This window comes from Diabrotica virgifera, chromosome 1 (genome assembly GCF_917563875.1).
Source record: "Diabrotica virgifera virgifera chromosome 1, PGI_DIABVI_V3a".
Lineage (NCBI taxonomy): Eukaryota > Metazoa > Arthropoda > Insecta > Coleoptera > Chrysomelidae > Diabrotica > Diabrotica virgifera.
In genome coordinates, this window is record NC_065443.1 from 95,711,686 (window position 1) to 95,726,730 (window position 15,045).

The window sequence follows — 15,045 nt, forward strand, 5'->3', positions numbered from 1 at the left end:
GATTCAAAAGTAACCGAGAAACACTCTTTTAAATTTTTTTTTTGATAATACCTCCTCGTCGATAGCCTAAAAAAATTAAGTTTTCTGTTCGTTTGCCCCAACATTTTTGTCAGACAATTACATTTTTTGTTTAAGAATATAATTACTTGTAACCTACTACTTTTGTCGGAAAAATGGTTGTAAAGATAAGGGATGCACGAACCCAGCATTATTTGAAAGTATACTTTACTAATAAAAATTAAATTTTTTGTCCGACTGTCGAGTTGCCCCAATTTTGTCCGACACTTTGATTTTTTTATTAAGAATATAATTACTTATAACCTACTAATGTTGTCGGAAAGATGGTTTTAAAGGTAAGGGTTGCACGAACCCAGTATTTTTTAAAAGACAGTTTATTAATAAAAATTAAATTTTTTATCCGACTTTGGATTTGACCCAATATTTTTGTCGGACACTTAGATTTTTTTATTTAGAATATAACTACTTATAACCTGATACTTGTGTCGGAAATTTTTTTTAATTGGAAAAAAAACTACAGAACGATGTTTGTCGTTGTTCAAGGAGTATGTACGCAAATATCAGATCACAATTTTTTTTAAATTTTCCCTCTTGTCCGAAATTTTTTTGGGAAAATTTTGGGTACAGCTCTACGTCATACCCTTTTAAATGTTTTACTTAGTGTGTGTACCAATATTCAGCTAAATCGATTCAAAAATAACCGAGAAAAACTGTTTTAAAATTTTTTTTTGATAATACCTCCTCGTCGATAGCCTAAAAGAATTAAGTTTTCTGTTCGTTTGCCCCAACATTTTTGTCAGACAATTACATTTTCTGTTTAAGAATAAAATTACTTGTAACCTACTACTTTTGTCGGAAAAATGGTTGTAAAGATAAGGGATGCACGAACCCAGCATAATTTGAAAGTATACTTTACTAATAAAAATTAAATTTTTTGTCCGACTGTCGAGTTGCCCCAATATTTTTGTCCGACACTTTGATTTTTTGATTAAGAATATAATTACTTATAACCTACTAATGTTGTCGGAAAAATGGTTTTAAAGGTAAGGGTTGCACGAACCCAGTATTGTTTAAAAGACAGTTTATTAATAAAAATTAAATTTTTTGTCCGACTTTGGATTTGACCCAATATTTTTGTCGGACACTTAGATTTTTTGATTTAGAATATAACTACTTATAACCTGATACTTGTGTCGGAAATTTTTTTTAATTGGAAAAAAAAACTACAGAACCATGTTTGTCGTTGTTCAAGGAGTATGTACGCAAATATCAGATCACAATTTTTCTAAAATTTTCCCTCTTGTCCGAAATTTTTTTGGGAAAATTTTGGGTACAGCTCTACGTCATACCCTTTTAAATGTTTTACTTAGTGTGTGTACCAATATTCAGCTAAATCGATTCAAAAATAACCGAGAAAAACTGTTTTAAAATATTTTTGGATAATACCTCCTCGTCCATAGCCTAAAAGAATTAAGTTTCCTGTTCGTTTGCCCCAACATTTTTGTCAGACAATTACATTTTTTGTTTAAGAGTATGATTACTTTTATCCTACTACTTTTGTCGGAAAAATGGTTGTAAAGATAAGGGATGCACGAACCCAGAATAGTTTAAAAGTATGGTTTATTAATAAAAATTAAATTTTTTGTCCGACTTTGGATGTGCCCCACTATTTATGTCGGGCACTTAGATTTTTTGATTTGGAATATAACTACTTATAACCTGATACATGTGCTGAAAATTTTTTTTTTAATTCGAGAAAAAATACAGAACGATGTTTGTCGTTGTTCAAGGAGTATGTACACAAATTATCAGATCACAATTTTTCTAAAATTTTCCCTCTTGTCGGAAAATTTTTTAAGAAAATTTTGGGTTCCGATCTACGTCATACCCTTTTAAATGCTTTACTTAGTGTGTGTACCAATTTTCAGCTAAATCGATTCAAAAGTAACCGAGAAACACTGTTTTAAAATTTTTTTTTGATAATACCTCCTCGTCGATAGCCTAAAAGAATTAAGTTTTCTGTTCGTTTGCCCCAACATTTTTGTCAGACAATTACATTTTCTGTTTAAGAATAAAATTACTTGTAACCTACTACTTTTGTCGGAAAAATGGTTGTAAAGATAAGGGATGCACGAACCCAGCATAATTTGAAAGTATACTTTACTAATAAAAATTAAATTTTTTGTCCGACTGTCGAGTTGCCCCAATATTTTTGTCCGACACTTTGATTTTTTGATTAAGAATATAATTACTTATAACCTACTAATGTTGTCGGAAAAATGGTTTTAAAGGTAAGGGTTGCACGAACCCAGTATTGTTTAAAAGACAGTTTATTAATAAAAATTAAATTTTTTGTCCGACTTTGGATTTGACCCAATATTTTTGTCGGACACTTAGATTTTTTGATTTAGAATATAACTACTTATAACCTGATACTTGTGTCGGAAATTTTTTTTAATTGGAAAAAAAAACTACAGAACCATGTTTGTCGTTGTTCAAGGAGTATGTACGCAAATATCAGATCACAATTTTTCTAAAATTTTCCCTCTTGGCCGAAATTTTTTTGGGAAAATTTTGGGTACAGCTCTACGTCATACCCTTTTAAATGTTTTACTTAGTGTGTGTACCAATATTCAGCTAAATCGATTCCAAAATAACCGAGAAAAACTGTTTTAAAATATTTTTGGATAATACCTCCTCGTCCATAGCCTAAAAGAATTAAGTTTCCTGTTCGTTTGCCCCAACATTTTTGTCAGACAATTACATTTTTTGTTTAAGAGTATGATTACTTTTATCCTACTACTTTTGTCGGAAAAATGGTTGTAAAGATAAGGGATGCACGAACCCAGAATAGTTTAAAAGTATGGTTTATTAATAAAAATTAAATTTTTTGTCCGACTTTGGATGTGCCCCACTATTTATGTCGGGCACTTAGATTTTTTGATTTGGAATATAACTACTTATAACCTGATACATGTGCTGAAAATTTTTTTTTTAATTCGAGAAAAAATACAGAACGATGTTTGTCGTTGTTCAAGGAGTATGTACACAAATTATCAGATCACAATTTTTCTAAAATTTTCCCTCTTGTCGGAAAATTTTTTAAGAAAATTTTGGGTTCCGATCTACGTCATACCCTTTTAAATGCTTTACTTAGTGTGTGTACCAATTTTCAGCTAAATCGATTCAAAAGTAACCGAGAAACACTGTTTTAAAATTTTTTTTTGATAATACCTCCTCGTCGATAGCCTAAAAGAATTAAGTTTTCTGTTCGTTTGCCCCAACATTTTTGTCAGACAATTATATTTTTTGTTTAAGAATATAATTACTTATAACCTACTACTTTTGTCGGAAAAATGGTTGTAAAGATAAGGGATACACGAACCCAGCATAATTTGAAAGTATACTTTACTAATAAAAATTAAATTTTTTGTCCGACTGTCGAGTTGCCCCAATATTTTTGTCCGACACTTTGATTTTTTGATTAAGAATATAATTACTTATAACCTACTAATGTTGTCGGAAAAATGGTTGTAAATAAAAAAATTTCAGGAAATTGACATCTTCGGCGCGTCCGACTGCGCATATGCCCCGTGAAAATTGTCCGACAAGGTTACCACATTATTGTAAAAATGTTTTATGGTAGATTCTGTTAAAATTAGCCATGTGGTAATAAATTTATTATTTTCATAAATTTGACATATTTAGCGTGTCCGACGCGTCATATGCCCCAATATTTTTGTCCGACAAAATTGTTTTCGTTGTTTATATGATAAAATCCATTGATTAAAATAGAATGACCAATGTGGTAATAAATTTTTTTCTTGCATAAAATTGACAACTTCGTCACCGCTTGACAGACAAACGCCCCACTACCATAATGCGCCAAGCTCAAAATTTGTCCGACTCCACCCAAATAACAAGTACAAAAAGTTTCAACGGTGTGGTCATAAATAATAATTGTATATGCGGGCCCAAGGCCTATAAGCCTTGGTTGAAGAATATTAGGGAGTGGACAGGCATAAAGAGAGCAGAGCAACTATTTAGAATAGCTCGAGACAGATACAGTTTTGCCGTGTTAATCTCCAACGTCAAGGGGACTTGATAGGGAACGTTAAGAAAAAGATGGCGAAAAGCGGCCTACAATAAAATTGAATAATATTCCTGCAAAAATGACAGTTATTAAAATGCACTACAAAGATGAAACAATAAATGACATAGTTTATTGTAATGCAAAAGGCAAATTTCTATAACTGTATTGCATATTTTAAGAAAAACGTAAAAAGGATGAGTTGGCTTAAAATATTCACTTGAATATTGCAATATCTCAAATAATTCAAACTGCTAAATTGTCACAATCGGTATTGAAATACATATTTACACACAACTTACATTTTTAATTAAAAAACGATGTAAAGATCCTCATATACAATCGAAATGGTAATCTAACAAGGTCTAAGACAAGGTTACGTTCAACCGCCACCTTGCGATACTATTTCTAGCGGACGAAACGAGGACCCATAGTATTAAAACCATAAAATTCAGTAAATGAGTAAAATTATGATAAAGTAGTGATCTTTTTGAAGATCAGGAATATCTGTGCTGGTCACAGATATGCCGACAACAGGTGGACACGGAGAATCCTGGGAAAGACCAGGGGGAACGACAAGAAGCATAGGAAAACCTCAAAAGAGATGGGTAATACCAATACCCATAACTGGGGAAGTGGGTATAACCAAAAATTGTTTGTTTTGATTTCTATTCTTTTTTTGTATTATGAGAATTATCCACGAGTTGACAATAATTTATATGACGCTGGCAAGACAGAGGTATTGAATCTTACCTATGTCTTACTAATGTATATTAGTATATTTCTTTATGGATGATAGTTCTCAATGAATAAAAAGACCAAAGCATAAGATTGCAGGTACATTACCTCTTTTTTATATAGGTTAATCAAACCAGTAAATGGAACACCATATTTTGTTTTATGGCCACAGAAAAGTATTTCCTATCTGGAGAAAAAGATAAGTTAATGTTAATTCGTATTTTGATTAAACATATGGCTGAAACTGACTAAGGGCCGGTTGCTCGAACGCTAATCAAGAAGTTGATTATAATCAATCATTTATTGTAATCAATTTTCTTGATGGGAATCAAATCGCGACATGAATAATACATGTAAAAACACTAATCAGTTATTGATTGTAGGTAAAACAGTAATTAAAATATTGCCGCAGCTCTTAAATTATTAAAAATTGCTTATTATTATTATTGATTTGTAAGTAAAAACAAGAAATTAACATCAGAAAGAGTTTAATTATGTTTTATTTTAAATTAAAACCAAAATAATAAAATAAATCAGTCAACATAACCTCAAAATGCGACATCTGTCAGAAGTACCCTTAATCAAATATAATTGTAATTAAATATTTGATAATGATCAGTTTTGATTAGCGTTCGAACAACCGGCCCTTATACTACTGATTAATAACTACTACACAGGTAAAGTGGTTAGTTTTTATTCAATGCTGCTAATACGTTGTAATTTCTAAGGATTTTTAAAAATTCATCCGAGTAGAGACAAAATTTCACACCCCATTGGAAACGTGTGAGAAAGACTTTTTGATAGAAGGCAGCCCTTAGAAAACGTATTTATAAGAAAATAAAATTAATGATTGAATATTTAAAGACGAATGAATTCGTTTTCCAATGTAAACACCCTAGAGAAGAAAAACCTGTTTTGTTAGGTATATAAAAAAGCAAAAGGTGGTTGGGAAGAGTTTTATAAATACATACATAGTTTTACCATTATTAAAAAATAATGCTTTGACGAAAAGTGCGAAACTTTAATACATGAAGTGAAGAAATAACGGAACAAGTTGTTAAACTCGTATAATTTAAACAAACAAAAGTATAAAGAAATAAGAAAAATGTTGAAAACCAAAAGAAAAATGTAGAAGAAAAAATAGTGAATACAATGAAAATAACCTAAAAGAAATTGAAGAAAAAGTTTCAAACGACCGATAAGTTATTGAAGAAAAATAATAAAAACATAAAAACCTTTTTTCGCACCGCTGCTAAGCTGAGGTGAACAAGTAGAAGGAATAGAAATACACAAAAGAAGCAGTAGTAGAAAGTATAGTAAACCGAAGGGATACACGAAGAACAACACGGGCCGTTCTGAGGAGTCCAACAGGAAGAAATGTGCATAAACGGATGTTGGTGGTCTCTGAAAACGAAACCAAATTTTAAACTGTTATTCTTTACCTTCGTTTACTCATAAATAGAATACTAGGAATCGCATTAGGCTCTGAAGGAATGTAGGTTAGATTATAGGTATAAAAAACAATGTATACTAACAAGCAACAACCACTGCTAATATACATATAAAGAGTAATAATATAAAAATAGAACCAGAAGTCAGACAAGGGGATCCAATGTCACCTAAACTTTGTAATACAAGCTTGGAATATGTTTTTAAGAATTTAGATTGGAAAATAAGGTATAAGAATAGACGATGAATACTTGAACAACTTACGTTTCTCCGATGCTATAGTCATTGACATGTAGAGCTGAACGTTTAAAAACAGCAAAACATTATGGTAAATGATTCATTGAGACAACTGAAAAAGTTGGTTTAAAAAATATAAACATAATCTAAGACTACCATGCTGACAAATTTAGGACCCAACCACAACGGAAAGAAATAGAACTGGTGGATACATATAAATATCTGGGACATGAAATTATGATTTCGAGAGATAAACAAACACCAATTAAAAAGACGTACATGTCATGGATGGGCAGCATAATACGAAAAACTATGTTTTAAAAACGAATATAATAGATACATAGATTACATATTTTGGAGTAATAGACTAGCACAAAAAAAAATTCTAAATAACGATTTATAATAACAAGTTTTATGATGTCAGGAAGAGCAAATCACTTAAAACATACTTAAATAAAAGGCGAAGTGAAATGGTGCCCAACTTAAAACTGCAGTGAAAACCAGTGTAGAAAAGAAAAGAGAGTCCACGAAAAATGGAGATAAAGAAACGCAGGGATCTGAACAGAACGTGGTGTAAAAAATAAATCAATAATTAAAAAAATATACACAAAGAATAATTCAGTTAATAAGTGTATCGTGATTGTGACAACAATCGAATTATAACAAATTTATTAAAATTAAAAAATTGGTTTCAAACAGCTATATCTCAAAACGAAAGTGTATGGTGAGAATACAGAAAAAAAAGCAAAAACGTGTTTACTCTCGCTTTTATAAATATGTAAAATGCATCAATAATTATTCATCAGCAGAATGTAGCACGCTCTGGTTGCCAATAATAAAAGAATAAGTCAGCAACAAGAATATACCAACATTAGCGGATTAATAGAAAATAAGAGACAAGTCGCCTACAGTTATACAAATACATACATAAGTACAACACACAATGCAGAAACACATAATACACAAATAAATGCATAATACACAAACAAATAATACAATAGCACATAAAATAATTATTATAATTTGATATAAACCTGAGGGTACTAACACCACCTTCAAAATTTCTCAACTAAAATCATGGCTATTTGCCTACAAGATCAAGGTCAGTTAAGTGGGCCGTCAACCCGTCAGTGTTTGAAAACCATATCCGCTAAACAATTTTTTGGTTATGTTTTTGGCACATTTTCCGGAAATAGAAACGCCAAACAAAAATTATAAAATGTAAGTTTAATTATAAACATAATTTTTATCTTAGACATGCCACAAGAAAAAGTGTCAGGGTAAACCAGCATGAAACTTACATCAAGAACAGAGACTTAGAGACAGAGAAATCTCAGAAAACATGCCTGGGACCTGGGACAACGAGCACAATCGAAAGATGCTTTAATAATCATGAAAATAACAGACATGAAAAAGAGAAGACAAAAAGGAGCCCTCATCCTACTTATGTGTGTAGCAAACCCATTAGCAGAATGCAGCAGGTTTTGGTTGCCCATAATAAAAGAAGTCCACGACAAGAGCGGAATAAAGTGTAAGTCGAAGAACAAATCACAACAATCTCCTACACAATTCGGACATTGAAAAACGGCTAGTTATCTAGGAATATAATTTAAGGTGATACAGTAGCGATCAACAGGTAGCAAAAACGCGTTCCAAGATTGCAGCTCTAATTTTGAATATTTTTTCGAGATATTTGGCACACGTATTCGTAATATAATAAAGAATGGCGGTACAGAGGCCAATTTGAAAAATATATTAATATGTGGAAATTACTCTGTAATTAAATATAATATTAAAAAAACGAGCCTGTACCGCCATTAAGAAGAACAAAAAAATACACTTTCTTCAAATAAACTTTTTTATCCGATGCCTAGATTTTGTGTCATTTTGGAACTACTAAAATTTTTTATTTCATTAGTAGTTCCAAAATGACACAAAATCTAGGCATCGGATAAAAAAGTTTATTTGAAGAAAGTGTATTTTTTGTTCTTCCTAATGGCGGTACAGGCTCGTTTTTTTAATATTGTATTTAATTACCGAGCAATTTCCACATATTAATATATTTTTCAAATTGGGCTCTGTACCGCCATTCTGTATTATACATAATAATTAAATTATGACTATAGTCCAAGAACCATAGCTTTTCACCTCGCAATTTTTACAGAATGGATCAATTTGCTTGAAAATTTGAGAATAAGTAGTGGATAGTCCATGGATCAAAATCTATATGATGTCGACAGGCGCTTTTACCACGGGGGTGGTTGCCACCCCATCTCGGGGGTGGAAATTTTTTAATATATTTTGACCGCAAAAGTTAATAAAAACATACATTCTAAGCAAAAAATGTTCTATACATTTTTTTGATAAAATTTTGCTAAAATGATTTATTCACTATCGAAAGTGTTAGTTTTATATCTAAAAAATCAATGTTCTTCGATGGTATACTCATTTACGATTCACTCAATTTTTGCCGTAGAACAAATTTTATCAAACCAAGTTCTTGGGAATTAAATTACCTACAAATTTTATATACATTTTTTCGTATCTCTGATGCTAATCTTTCTATTCTGAAGAAAATGGCATTTTTTACCAAATTGCAAACATTCGTTATTCGCTTTAAACTTCAGTTTTTTAAAAACTAATCATTCTAAGCCAGTCAAACTTCTAGAATCTTTTAACAATACATAAATAAAGAAGAATGAATAACGCCAATGACTAAAAACACCGCTAAATTATCTTACATTATTATGCTTCCAATTGGATTTCTCCTTTTTTTTTTCAAAAAAATATATTAATTTTTTAACTGTAACTTTTTTATTTTTTATCTTAGAAAGTTCGTTAAAAAAGAATTTTGTAGATTTTTACAAGATCTATAAGGCTATTAATATTAAATCTTTTTAAAATTCTGTCACAAACACAGGTGGCATTGAAAGGGTTGGTAAAAGTGGTTTTTGCATGATATTACAAGTTTTAATTGTCAATAGCTCACTCAAATTTTGCCGTAAAAAATTTTTTGCAAATCAAGTTCTTGGGAATTAAATAAGCTACAATTTCATATTTAAATATTTTTTCGTATCTCTGATGCTTATCTTTCTATTCTGAAGAAAAGGGCATTTTTACCAAACTACAAAAATTCGTTATTCGCTTTTAACTCCATTTTTTTAAAAACTAATCATTCTAAGCCGATCAAACTTTTAGAACCGATTAACAATACATAAATCAAGAAAACTAAAACAGGTCAATGACAAATTTTAATTAGGGTGGGGATTGGGGATTAGGGGGTTGTTTACGATCACTTTTTTGCTGAAAAAAATAGGGACGGACTTTCTTTTCATTATAAGTCACTTAATTTTTTTAGCCAGAGATTTTTTTTATTTCTGGAGATATATATTTTTAAATACTTTAAATTAGTTCCAACAAGTTAACCTCGAAAAATGCATAGTTTTCCCGTCCTTTGACTTTGAAACTACAATATTTAGCATTTGACGAAGAAGAGCCAACATATAATACAGTACCTATAGTTCGGTTACTATTGGTCTTAAAGAAAAAAAAAAACGGTTTTGTTTATTTTTTCAAAAGGTACATTTTTGTTAAGTAAAGTTGTTTTGATAAAACAAAATCTTTTTGAGTTATCAGCAGAAAACTGATTAAAAAGATTGATTTTTTCGATATAAAACTAACACTTTTGATAGCGAATAAATCGAAAACTATTAACTTTATCAAAAAAAAATATATAAAACGTTTTTTGCTTATAATGAATGTTTTAACCAACTTTTACTGTCAAAATATAATAAAAAATTCCACCCCCCGAGATGGGGTGGCAACCACCCCATGGTAAAAGTGCCTTTTGGCATTATATAGATTTTGATCCTTGGACTATCCACTACCTATTCTCAAATTTTCAAGCAAATTGATCGTCTGTAAAAATTGCCAGGTTTTGTCCTATTTTAAGCTTCATTACTTGGACTACTATTGTAACTATAATTTTGTCACGAATGTGAAGATTTAGACTCACCCTGTATGTGATATTGCATATATCAAATAAATCGTTTTGTATCTGATACTTAGTGTCTCAAGAAACATAAACTCGATCATAATAATCATACTAGCAAGGAAATGTTAATTTTTTTACGAAATCGTTAACTTTTAGAACAAAGACCACTCACTCGCTCGAAAATCACGCATATTACGGAACGTTTAAATTCGACATTGAAAAACCGCTAGTTATCTAGGAATATAATGTACAACTGAATTCGTATAGCGCCTGCAAGGTTCTTTATTAGTATTTTCTTGATAGTCGATTCATCTTTTAAAGCTAGAGGTATTGAAACAAACGACCTCAACCTTATTATAAACAGACATTAACATTCACGGTGTTGTCGACTTACAAGTTTTTTATCCAGGTAGGCCAGGTACATTCAAGGGCAAATATTCAGGCCAACGTTACCTTTGAGATCGTTTATATTATAGCGTTGAAGAAAGGATCACGGTTTATCTCCTATATACCGGCGAAACGACAACATGAAAACAGACGCAGTCTGTGGATCACGACGGCGACGTAAAATATTTTTAGTCCAGGAAAATAAGAAATAAGGTATTTGTCGGGACACTGACCCAGCCAGGTTGTAAATGGGTTTTTTTGGGTACTATATATGTATACCTAATACAATATATAGTGGAACCCCGATAAGTCGGCCCCCGCTTACCCGGAAATCCGGCTAGCACGGATCGATTTTCATCAGACAAACATTTCAACAATAAAAATGTATGTAATATAATATTTGAGAGATAATCTATATTTGTGTAATTTGAACTATACGATAGTAAAAATGACTCTTAGCACACGGCGGCAGAACGACGTTCATTGTCTCGGATTATCGGAAACAACAGGCACCTGTATTCCTTTATTTATTTCAAACTGTCTTAGCATTGTTTAAAAAAGAGTAAAAGACTATTTAAAAAATTCTTTTTTAGACAATGGTCTTTTAGTCTCCACTGTTCTTAAATAACATAACATCGTTCTGATTGTGACCCTATTATGTAGTAAGTATTAAGTCGTATTGTTCGCTTCCGTTTTGTAATCGTGCTTCAGATAAGCTTGTGTTTGCGTGTTTTTTTTTATCTACGTAATGGCAACAAAACGTAAAAATGTTTATAGTGACAATGGAAAAGAAACTAGAAGTATTAGGTAGGATTCATAAAGGCGAATCTTTAAAAACAATTGCAGCATCATATTTATGGTGTCGTTACATCTACAGTTACGGATTGGAAGAAAAATATAACTTTTTATAGAGTTTGAAATATAATTTTTACCATGAAATGAACAATACTCTATACTCTATACAACTATACGTAATTTAGATGTGTTTTATAAAGTTTATCTGTAAGTATACCGTATTTTATTAATTTTTAGCATATTCTCCGGCTAAAGCGGCAAAAATATCCGTCGCAGTTCGGAAAGTTGGTGCTCCGTGTAGTGTAACTGCTCCAATGGATACGGCATGCGCTCCCTTACAGATTGTAGCGCCGAGGCAGAGTGCGCACAATTGCACAGTCCGGGAGCGCCAAACGTATCCAATATGTGGAGCAGTTATGGATACGTGCCTTAAAGCTTCGGACCAACAACGTGTTGGAAGCGCGCTTCAGCAGATAATAGTGAAAAAGAAAGTGAGCACAGGTACCACCCTACAATAGGTACAGTAAAATTAGTAAATATTTACTTTGTGATAAAATGGATTGGACCATAATATGTCCCCAAAAATATTAAGGTTCACACCGCCAATAATAGCGTTAAAATTGTTAGTAGGTTGGTTAATTCACACAATGATAAAAGTTAAAACAAAACGTCGTTTGACCACAAAATTACCACGACACTGATTGTACCCTCGGTTGGCCAGTTGAAAGGTCTTGTTTGAGCTGTTTCTTTAAATGTGTCATTTTACCAACATTTTATGGCAGAACACACGCCGATCCACAGGGCAATAAATTTTAGGATTTAATATTTTTCTTAAGGGTCAAAAATAACAAATTTTGAGAGAAATTTCTCTATTTCATGTTGCGTTGAATCCCGCCTTCAGTTTTTATCTTTTTCAGTTACATTGCAAAATAAGGCTAAAATTTCGAAAATCAATTTGCTATAACTTTTGCAAAAATAAACATATGGCTTAGATATTGCATATAATATATAAAGTTGAATTGAATGAAGTAGTCCATATAATGCACGAAAAATTTTAAAACGATCCGTCGATTAGTTTAAATTTTATTCAATTTATTTATACCACATAGCTTTATTGCAATGAAAATGTTATTGCTGAAAAAATAATAATGATACAGCAGTTCTGCGGGAACCACATGAAAAAAAAGCATTTTTACTCTAGGCTAATTAGAAAAATACAAGGAAAAGTTATTTACCAGCAATTTTATTGCTTCCTGCGTCCTGCCGCTTTTTCCCAATACGTTTTCATTATTTAATTTAATATTTCCCGAGATATTCTATTTGTTTATAAGTCAAGCAATTGTTTATAAAATAAAAATGTATACCATTTTTATTCAGTTGCAATGCGAAGGCAAAAACAATCTTACTTTTCAATTAGAATACGGAGTGCAGTCCAGTCCCTTGAATCGCGATTTTCGGCTCTTATTGGAGCCTTCATCGGAAGGAACGTAGGCACTGTTCTCCATATTTTAACTGATTCGTATCGAGAGGTTCTCCCACCCATTGCAACTGAAGTGATGATAGTAGGTGGCTAGCGCCATCTGGCATTGAAAGATGAAGTAGTTTTCAATCCTAATAGTAAATTATTAATATTGAAAATATTAAAAATATTACTAAAAGATTTTTAAATTGAAAACTTATTATTAATTGACTAAGTTTTCACTCTAATGGCATATAACATATCCCACCAGAATGAAAACAATGGGAACCTTCTCTGGTTACACCTCCGAGGCTTCTACAATTTGCAAGCCATACGGATGCTGAGACTAAGGAAGATGAGGGAATTCTACAATTTACAATTCACGTCACATCTGCTCAGCGCGGTAAAGTTCCAACGAGACTGGTTCCCTTCATACTCCACACAGAGTAAATGTAAATAAAAAAATGAATGACCATTTTCAATTTCGTTGCAAAACGAAAATACAGCCGAACCATATTCCAGTCCCATCAGAGAGTGCTGCAAGCACCTCTACCGGTTTCGAAACTCATTAGTCTCTCATCAGGAGGCACATATGCTGCTCTCCCTGATCCAACCAAAACAAACCCCAGCGTGCAGTCCCGAATTGCAACCAACGAAATGGCATAGATGCCCTAGCGGCAACTGCTAGCAAAAGACTAAGTTTTCACTCTAATGGCATATAACATATCCCACCAGAATGAAAACAATGGGAACCTTCTCTGGTTACACCTCCGAGGCTTCTACAATTTGCAAGCCATACGGATGCTGAGACTAAGGAAGATGAGGGAATTCTACAATTTACAATTCACGTCACATCTGCTCAGCGCGGTAAGTTCCAACGAGACTGGTTCCCTTCATACTCCACACAGAGTAAATGTAAATAAAAAAATGAATGACCATTTTCAATTTCGTTGCAAAACGAAAATACAGCCGAACCATATTCCAGTCCCATCAGAGAGTGCTGCAAGCACCTCTACCGGTTTCGAAACTCATTAGTCTCTCATCAGGAGGCACATATGCTGCTCTCCCTGATCCAACCAAAACAAACCCCAGCGTGCAGTCCCGAATTGCAACGAACGAAATGGCATAGATGCCCTAGCGGCAACTGCTAGCAAAAGACTAAGTTTTCACTCTAATGGCATATAACATATCCCACCAGAATGAAAACAATGGGAACCTTCTCTGGTTACACCTCCGAGGCTTCTACAATTTGCAAGCCATACGGATGCTGAGACTAAGGAAGATGAGGGAATTCTACAATTTACAATTCACGTCACATCTGCTCAGCGCGGTAAAGTTCCAACGAGACTGGTTCCCTTCATACTCCACACAGAGTAAATGTAAATAAAAAAATGAATGACCATTTTCAATTTCGTTGCAAAACGAAAATACAGCCGAACCATATTCCAGTCCCATCAGAGAGTGCTGCAAGCACCTCTACCGGTTTCGAAACTCATTAGTCTCTCATCAGGAGGCACATATGCTGCTCTCCCTGATCCAACCAAAACAAACCCCAGCGTGCAGTCCCGAATTGCAACGAACGAAATGGCATAGATGCCCTAGCGGCAACTGCTAGCAAAAGACTAAGTTTTCACTCTAATGGCATATAACATATCCCACCAGAATGAAAACAATGGGAACCTTCTCTGGTTACACCTCCGAGGCTTCTACAATTTGCAAGCCATACGGATGCTGAGACTAAGGAAGATGAGGGAATTCTACAATTTACAATTCACGTCACATCTGCTCAGCGCGGTAGAGTTCCAACGAGACTGGTTCCCTTCATACTCCACACAGAGTAAATGTAAATAAAAAAATGAATGACCATTTTCAATTTCG

At 32.7% G+C, this 15,045-nt stretch overlaps 1 protein-coding gene across 4 annotated transcripts in view; it reads right to left on the bottom strand.

Moving 5' to 3' along the window:
• The window catches only part of LOC114337300 (protein gustavus), a 261,918-nt gene that overhangs the window by 66,978 nt on the left and 179,895 nt on the right, over window positions 1-15,045 (bottom strand). The window contains exon 1 of one of the 4 annotated variants that reach the window (XM_050642564.1): window positions 10,548-10,681. The exons of the other annotated variants lie outside the window; for them this stretch is intronic. Coding sequence (XP_050498521.1) covers window positions 10,548-10,636 — 89 coding nt within the window. The 5' untranslated portion in view covers window positions 10,637-10,681. Of the gene's footprint in view, window positions 1-10,547; window positions 10,682-15,045 lie in introns of those variants that run through there. 4 annotated transcript variants of the gene reach the window in all.